At 40.2% G+C, this 9,226-nt stretch overlaps 1 protein-coding gene across 1 annotated transcript; it reads right to left on the bottom strand.

Moving 5' to 3' along the window:
* Positions 1-331: 331 nt before the first annotated feature.
* On the bottom strand, positions 332-6,364 carry ARMH2 (armadillo like helical domain containing 2). Its single transcript, XM_060189284.1, has 2 exons — positions 6,045-6,364; positions 332-832 (listed from the first exon to the last, which is right to left on the bottom strand). The coding sequence occupies exons 1-2, from the start codon at positions 6,301-6,303 to the stop codon at positions 408-410; spliced, it is 684 nt and encodes a 227-aa protein (XP_060045267.1). The 5' UTR covers positions 6,304-6,364; the 3' UTR covers positions 332-407.
* Positions 6,365-9,226: the final 2,862 nt, after the last annotated feature.

The following is a 9,226-nucleotide window of genomic DNA, read 5'->3' as shown; positions in this document are numbered from 1 at the left end:
TGGTGACAATGAATCTACTGATCCCAGTGGCTCTCTCTCTCTCTCTCTCTCTCTCCTTATTTTTGTTTTTACTAGAGTACTGATAAGCTCTGGTTTATGGTGGTGCAGGAGATTGAGCCTGGAACTTAGGAGCCTCAGACATGAGAGTCTCTTTATATAAGCATTATGCTATCTACCCCTATCTCCATTTATTTTTTTGTTTAATAGGATAGAGATTTTTGTGAAATATTTTTAAGCAGTGGTGCTTTTCAGAAGTTAGATTATTGCAATTAATTATGAAATTTTATAATTTTTTTCAACTACCTGAAGAAAACACTGAAGACTTAACACATAGGCATGTACTATTTATTTCCACTTTGCTTGTGTAACACGGTGGTATAGACAACTGTATCAGATAGTTAGAGAAATTAATACCTGTGAAAACCAGCCAGAAAATATAGAACCTCTGCAAAATTCTCAGGCCATTCAGACCAATTTTCCGCAGCCAATACTTGCAAATGATATTTTAAAGTATAGTGTTCTTTAAGCTCCTTTGTGCAGAGTTCATTATTGCATACGATGACGGAGAGTGTATAGCAAATCCAAAATTTAACCAGGAGGCTGAGGCTTCTTTCACGTTTGGTGGACTCACGTTTGAAATCAAGGAGCTCAATGAGAACAGGAATAAACTGTAGTTTCACGGCTTTTTTCTGGCTGGCAGGGTTTAAATAACACCAACATGCTACACTCTGGAGCAGCAGGATCTGGATTTTTGGTTTCAGCTTCTCATCTTGCAGTAACTGAGCGACTTCTTTCATGTAGTCCGCAGCAAATTTCGCAGCGGTTGGGCCTCCTGTAAAAAAAAGCAGCATTGGCACTTCCATTTGCTTTATCAAGTAGCTAGTGACATTTGAGTGTTCATGTGGTCATATATTCGTGTTGCTATATAAGAGACACTTTGGATACACTGAAATTTCCTGTCTTCCCCAATCTCATGTGCTGCTATAAAGATGAGACAGTGTGTTGACTAGCAAGGGTTAATGTGAAAAGCACTGGAAGGATCCTACCTACTAAACAGTCCTCCTTGTTCCTTTAATCAGGCACCTTGGACTATTTCAAGGTGAGTAACCCTGGAATATAACCCTCATGATATTATTTTTATTTATTTATTTATTTATTTAACTTTTTTTTTTTTTTTTTTTTTACTCCAGGGTTATTACTGGAGCTTAGTGCCTGCACCACGAATCCACTGCTTCTGGAGGCTCCCCTCCCCCTTTGTTGCCCTTCTTGCTTTATCATTGTTGTGGTTATTATTATTGTTGTTATTGATATCATTGTTGTTGGATAGAACAGAGAGAAACCGAGAGAGGAGGGGAAGACAGAGAGGGGGAAAGATAGATACCTGCTGACCTGCTTTACCGCTTGTGAAGCGACCTCCCTGCAGGTGGGGATCCAGGGGCTTGAACCGGGAACCTTACCCAAGTCCTTGGGTTTCGCGCCATGTGCACTTAACCCACTGTGCTACCACCTGGCCTCCTATTTATTTTTTAATTTTTTTCTGATAGGGACAGAGAGGGAGGGAGGGAGGGAAACAAAGAGACACAGAGAGAAAGAGAATAGCACTGAAGTTTCCTTCATCTTAGTGGGAAGCAGGCTCAAAATTGGGTTGCACACATGACAGAACAGCACACTATTCAAATGAGTTATTTCATCTGCCCTATCTTATTTCTGATTCTCTGTTATTTTATTTTTGGTGAGGTCTTGCACACACACACACACACACACTGTACTGCTCTTGAACTATTTTGTTTTGTATTCATTTAGATAGAGCCATAAAGAGAAAGACAGAGCAGGGCTGCCTCCCTTCCCCCCGCCACTCCGCCATACTTATATGTCGGTGCCAGGATTCCAACCTGAACTATGTGCATGAAGAGAGACACCCTACCTGGTGAGCTGACTTTCTTTATTATTATTTTATTTTTTTGCCTCCAGGATTATCGCTGGGGCTCTGTGCCATGTTTTTCAGCTCTTGTGGCCAGTTTTTCTACTTTTTGGATAGGAAAGAGAAACTGAGAGGGGAGGGGAGATAGGAAGAGAGAAAGACACCTGCAGACCTGCTTCACCGCTTGTGAAGCAACTATTCTGCAGCTGGAGAGTGGGGGGCTCCAACCTTGATCCTTGGGTTGAGCGTAGGGGGCTCCAACCTGGATCCTTGCGCGGATCCTTAACGCTTTGTACTATGTGCGCTTAACCTGGTAAGCCACCGCCTGCTCCCGTGAGCTGACTCTGTCTTTAGTCCTTGTATATAAGAACCTGAGCCTACTTAGTGTAGTAGTTACTATTTATCTTTTGTTCCCAAAGGCATTCTGATTTTCCAGCATTTGCTCTTGCTCAATACCAGTGGGACCCAATCATTCTGTAACTTAGTAACTGTCGGCCCTTGGAAACAAAATGTCGTCTTTCTGGGATTTTTTTTTTAAAAAAAGGATTTAGTCTATCAGACTACATATAAGTAATAAGTAATGATTTATGAAACTTTTAGCTACCAGCCAGAGCTTCTAACTAGATGTGTTGCTGAGTACTATTGATAAAATTTCAGGACATGTTCTGAAAGTTATTAGAGGAAAAAGTTGAGTGGCTGGAGAGGTTGTGTAAAAGATAAAGCATTGGACTCTCCAATGAGGCCCCCGAGTTCAATCTCCAGAATTGCATATGACAGAGAGGTGCTCTGGTTTCTCTCTCTCTCTCTCTCTCTCTCTCTCTCTCTCTCATTCACTCCTTTTCATTAATAAGTAAATACATCTTTTTAAAAAGTGGAGTTAAGTTAGGACTTGAGTAGTGTTTGATTAAATGGACTATTACTTACTCATTTAGCCAAGTATATAGATACTCTTTACTAATGCACCTATTGACTTGCCTGGTAGGGATTTTAAGAGTATTAAGTTCTCCTTAATGAAATCTTTGGCACTAGAGAAAATGACAGATGCTCATTTAATGGGGCAATTTCTTATCCACTTTTTTATAAGATAAAATATTCAGAGCCACAAGAAAAGAGTTATGCTCTTGTTTGTTTTTCTAAGATGTTCTCTGTGTAAGTCATACATATAAGACAAAATAATGATTTTACCCTGTGCTGGAATCATACCTTTAGGTTGGTGTTATATTTATAATTACTCAGTATAGACTCTTTGATATTTTTGTGATAGTGAGAACTTACAGAAATTTTACTATATATTAAAATTATTCTTTTTTCTCTCTTTTATTAGGATAGAGAGAAATTGAGAAAGGGGAGATAGAGAGAAAACTGCAGACCTGCTTCACTGCTCGTGAAACTTCCCCCCTGCAGTTGGGGACTGGGGTTTTATACATTTTTAATTAATAAAAGTGGAAACATACTTAGCAACTTACTGGAGAAACTTAAAAATATTTCTTAATCTTTATTTACTTATTATTGTATACAGAGAGAAATAGGGAGAGACAGAGACACACCTGCAGCCCTTGCTTCACCACTTGTGAAGCTTTCCCCCTGCAGGTGGGGACCAGGGGCTTGAACCTGGGTCCTTGTGCACTGTAATGTTTGCACTTAATCAGGTGTGCCACCACATGGCCTGAAAACATTTTTTTTTAATATTTATTTATTTTCCTTTTTGTTGCCCTTGTTTTTTATTATTGTTGTAATTATTGTTGTTGTTACTGATGTCCTTGTTGTTGGATAGGACAGACAGAAATGGAGAGAGGAGGGGAAGACAGAGGGGGGAGAGAAAGACAGACACTTGCAGACCTGCTTCACCACCTGTGAAGTGACTCCCCTGCAGGTGGGGAGTTGTGGGCTCAAATTGGGATCCTTAGTTGGTCCATGCGCTTAGCACCACCTGCACTTGCCTGACTCCTGAAAGCTTTTTTTTTTTTTTTTTTTTAAAGATACAGAGAAGGAGAGAGAAGAAAGAACTGTACTGATGTTTCCTTCAATATGGTGGGAGCTGAGCAACCCAGGTGTTCAACTGCAGGTGAGTGGCTAAGAAAGTTATGGTATATCTACATAATGTAATAGTACTCAGCTGTTAAAAATGACAAAGTCATCTCTTTCACCTTATATTGGATGGAACTTGAAGGACTCATGTGAAGTGAGATAAGCCAAAAAGAGAAGGATGAATACCAGATGACCTCTTTCATAGGTGAATTTAAAAAAAAAGGACACATAGAGAAAGCACAAAGTAAAACTTAGACTGGGTTTAGTGTATTGCACCAAAGCAAAGGACTGTGGGGAGTGAGAGCAGAGAGAGGGCTGGTGTTTGGGGACCTGATATATGATGGTGGGAAAGGATGGAGGTGAGAATGTTTTGCAGACACCTATCATAGTGAGAAGTTGTACCCATGTGTCAACAACTGTACACTAGCCCCAGTCCCAGTAAAATGTTACACATTTATTTTATTTACTTATCTTTGATATTACCTTTATTTATTTATTGGCTAGAGAGAGCCAGAAATGGAGAGGAATGGGGAGATAGTGAAGGAGAGAGGTAGAGAGACACCTGAAGACCTACTTCACCAGTTTATGAAACTTTCGCCTTGCTGGTGGGAACCAGGGGCTTGAACCTGCATCCTTGAGCATTGTAACATGGGCATTCAACCAGGTGCACCACTACTGGGCCCCAAATGATACACACTTGTTAACATGAGAGAAAGAGAACTAAAACATCATTCGGAAATATGCAATGCTGAGGACTTCAAACTTTTGTTTATTTATTTATTTCACCAAAGCATATCTTCTTAACTCTGGTTTATGGTGGTACTGGGAATTGAACTTAGAACTTTGGAGCTTCAGGCATGAAAATCTTTTTTGCATAACCTTTATACTCCTCAGCCCAGGACCTCATCTTTTTAAGTTCAGCATTAGTCATGGAACCACCTCCCAGGCCACTTGATAAACACTTTTTGTGGGTCTGTCATCTGGTAAACTATTTTTCTCTCTCATCTCTCCCCTCCTCTTCCTTCTTTCCTTTCTTTCTTTCCTTCTTTTCTCCTCTTTTAATATGATAGTTTCTTTTATCTTTTTAAGAATCACTTTATTGGGGGAACATCATGACTTCTTTACAGGACAGCTTTGTTGAGGTACAGTTTGGGTGTAGTTTTCTCCTGAGGTACAAACACGGGTACAGTTTCTTACCTCCCTGTGGCAGATATCTGCACAGCACTCCCACTGCCAGTACAAGTCCCAATGATAGTTTTTTTTTTTTTTGAGGTACCTTTGAGTATGAGAAACTATAGATGTTTTAGTACATTTCCTCACTTCTTCAAAATAAACGCTTTAAATTTGATATTATTATTATTATTTTCTGGAACTAGGGCTTTATCTGGTCCCCTACACCTACACTGAACTTCTCTGTTCCAGACTCTTGGAAACAGAGTTGGCAGTCAGCTGAGGTAAAGAACAAACACCTCATCACAGACACCTGCAAGCGTCAACCCGGCTTTGACCTAGCACGTTATGATTGGGCCCTCCTCAATCGGTATCGAACAGGTCATGGCCGGTGCGCCGCTATGTTCCATCGCTGGGGAGCCAGAGATGACCCGAACTGCCCCTGCGGCTACAGACAGACTATGACCCACATAGTCAACGACTGCCACCTCTCCAGATTCAAAGGAGGTCTCGAAACTTTACATCAGGCTCAACCTGACGCTGTTGACTGGCTACGGAAGAAGGGCAAATGCTAGAAGAAGAAAGGGCTTTATTCATGGGTAATTCACCACCCTTAGATCAACTCCTTTGTTCTTTTTCTTTCAGAGGGATACTAGGGCTGGACCTCCTCCCAGTGCTATGGGTTTCTCATTTAGTGCTAGGGTTTGAACCTGTGATGAACATGGCAAAACATGTGTCTTATCTAGCGAGCTATTTTCTGTTCTCCTGTGCCCACCCCCATGAACACATTAAAACAAACAAATAACAACAACAACAAAAAAACCAGGTCCTTGAGGAGAAAACAGAAATAGAATTTTAAGACCAGAAGTATGAAAACCAAAATGATTTTGAAATGTCTATTTTAGAAGAGCTGGTAGATCAGTACCTGTGAAGGACAACAGTCCTATTTTGTAGGCAGCTTGAGCTCTCTTGTCGTTCATTAAAGATCGGTCCCGTAGAATATGACCAAGTACTACAATTTTTTCTTTGTGAAAAATACTCTCAGCTAGGGAGAGATGAAATTCCTTTTTTTCCTTCAAAGTAAAGTACTTAATAGTTAATCTATAGAATCTCTGAAGGCGCTGCCATAGTCTCTCAAAATACTTATAAAGCCAAGTACAAAACTTCACAGGGTTCTTAGCCATTGTGTACAAAGGCTAATAGTGCTTCAGTTATACCATTAGCAGTGAATGGAGTTAACAGTCAAGAATTCTGAAATGCATAGCTTAGCAACCACATAGAATGCTATACACAAACCAAGGGGTAGTGATGTATGCTTAAATTCTTCAGTCTGGCATTGAGGGCTTTCTATGATATTGATTAAATTATGTTTATTTTCACTTTGCTGATACACAGAAGTTAATCTTAGACTAGACTAGTTTCTCCAAGCACAGACTAAGTTCACTGCTATTATTGCATATCTATTTAGGAAGAACATACTATGAACTTACCTGTTTTACTTTGACTATTCCAATAGGGACAGGAATTATTTCCCTTGATCTTTTAAAATATTATATCTATTCTGTTTACTTGTTACATGATCAAAGTTTTGCCTCTGTATCATAGATCTGCTGTATTTACCCAATTTTGTTGAGAAAACAGAAGTAATCAAAAGAGAACTTCTTATAGACAGGGAAATAGTTCAACTGGTAAGAGTATCAAGCTTGCATGCCTAAAGTGTTCCCTGTTTGACCCCTAGTGTTGCATGTGCTAGATTAGTATTCTGGCTTCTCTATCTCATGTGAAACTCTCTTCATATATATGCACTTTTCTTTTTTTTAACCTTACCAAAACATTGCTCAGATCTGGCTTAAGGTAGTATTGGGGATTGAACCTTCCACCTCAGAGCCCCAGGTACTAGTTATTTTGCATAACAGTTATGCTAGTTCACCACCTCCATGATTGTATATATAGTTTTTATTAGTGATTTAATAATGATTAAGAAGATTGTAAGACAACAGGGATATAATTCCCATACAGTTCCCACCACCATAGTTCCATGCCCCATCCTCTCCATTGGAAACTTTTATCTCAGAGTAAAAGTGCTCAGTAGTCTGTTTAGACTTAAACTTAATAATCTCAGTCAGCAAGTATAAATGCCCAGAGAAGACACATAAAGTATCTAATCAAATATTTACTACTTAGACCTAGACACCCTCCTCTCCTACCCCCTACTTCACTCCCCTCAATCACTTCACCTACTCAATTAGCTACACAAAAGAAGGTAAGAGATATCCCATAATCTCTTCTGACAGCAACAGCATTAACGTCACCCTCTTGACAATCTTTAGAAGCAGTCTAGGGAGTTGGGCTGTAGCGCAGCGGGTTAAGCGCAGGTGGCGCTAAGCACAAGTACCCGCATAAGGATCCTGGTTCAAGCCCTGGCTCCCCACCTGCAGGGGTGTCGCTTCACAAGCGGTGAAACAGGTCTGCAGGTGTCTATCTTTCTCTCCCTCTCTCTGTCTTCCCCCTCCCCTCTCCATTTCTCTCTGTCCTATCCAACAACAATGACAACAATAATAACTACAACAATAAAACAAGGGCAACAAAAGGGAATAAATAAATAAAAATAAATATATATAAAAAAAGAAGCAGCCTATACAATTGGCCAGGAGATATATTGGTAAAAATATATGTATCAACTAAAGGACAATTATTGTCCCCTATAATGATCTTTATTATAATCATCAAATAAGTAAAATGCAGTAAAATTTAAGGTTAACTTAGATTCATTAAGCCCTAGGTCTATTCACTCTCTAACTTGGGGCTAGATCCCATAAACCCAGTACCAGTTTTGATATAACAACATGACGATTTAACAACTGGGAGAAAGTCTAAACCTGTCAGATGGAGAAAGCACTGCAAAGTCTGGATAAGGGCAAGCGACTGTCTCACTTTAGTGATGGCATTTTTGGTCAGTGTCAGGCCATTCCATCATCCAGGGCTCTAGTCAGGGAATCTTTGGATCCCCTCATAGATATACAGGCCCCTTTAACAGATCCCTCTCTCCACAATCACTGGTCACTTCTATCAGAAGCATCATCATAAGTCCTCTTTAAACTTTTTTTTAATGCTCTTTATTGGATAGAGACAGAAATCAAGAGGGAAAGGGGAGGTATAGGGGAAGAGAGACAGACACCTGCAGCACAGCTTTACTACTTGCAAAGCCTTTCCCCTGCAGGAGAGGACTAGGAGCTCAAATCTGGGTCCTTGTGCATTGTAGCATGTGCACTCAACCAGGTGCACCACCACTTGGCCCCCATCATAAGCCCTCTTGTAGGCCTCTCCAGGACCTTGCCCTCACTATAGAGTAGCAGTGGAAAGGACTATCCCACTCTCTGAAGGGAGGCTAGGTCAGTTTACCCTGCTACTCAAGGAAGACTGGTCTTGAAACGAAAACAAACTGGAATGTTCTTAGCTGTGACCATGGATGGACTGTGAGCTCAGACTGACAGGAACTCAGAGGTTACACAGGCTGCTGTGCTAAATATGAATATCTATGGACCCTAGGTCAAATCAATGGGGTAAATAGTTAATGGTATTTGTATACTTTCCTCATGTTTGGGAGCTATGCTGTCCTAATCCAGCTTTCTATTTTTTTTTTATTAAATTTTGTATTATCTTTACTTATTTATTGGATAGAGATATCCAGAAACCAAGAGAGAAGGGGGTGATAGAGAGGAAGAGAGAGACACCTACAACACTGCTTCATCACTCACAAAGCTTTCTGCAGCCAGGTGGGGGTCAGGGGCTCAAACCTGGGTATTTTCACACTGTAACATGTGTGCTTAGCCATGGCCCCCCCTAGTCTAGCTTTCAAGCCCTATTTTCGACTCTCACACCATCTTCCCAGACAATATTTTTACCCCACCTTCATGTTAACTATCAGGCTCAAGCAAAAATTACTAAAATCATGGGTCCTTATGAACATACCTAAAATAGACTATCTTCTTTCCACTCTAAAACCCCTAATTTCATCTGTTCTATTCTTACATTTGGGTGCCTGTTTATTGAACAATAGTGTTTTACTTTCATTTATTTATTATTGGATAGTGACAGAGAGAAATT

Source organism: Erinaceus europaeus, chromosome 4 (genome assembly GCF_950295315.1).
Source record: "Erinaceus europaeus chromosome 4, mEriEur2.1, whole genome shotgun sequence".
Classification (NCBI taxonomy): Eukaryota; Metazoa; Chordata; class Mammalia; order Eulipotyphla; family Erinaceidae; genus Erinaceus; species Erinaceus europaeus.
The sequence above is the reverse complement of the archived record's forward strand: the minus strand, read 5'-3'. Positions and strand labels throughout refer to the sequence as shown.

What these genes read in the sequence shown, in the direction of transcription:
- ARMH2 (XM_060189284.1), bottom strand. Translation starts at nt 6,303, where the DNA reads ATGGCTAAGAACCCTGTGAAGTTTTGTACTTGGCTTTATAAGTATTTT. An exon ending in AGGACTGTTGTCCTTCACAG is followed by an intron (nt 833 to 6,044) that starts GTACTGATCTAC and finishes TTTTTTTTACAG; the next exon opens with GAGGCCCAACCGCTGCGAAA.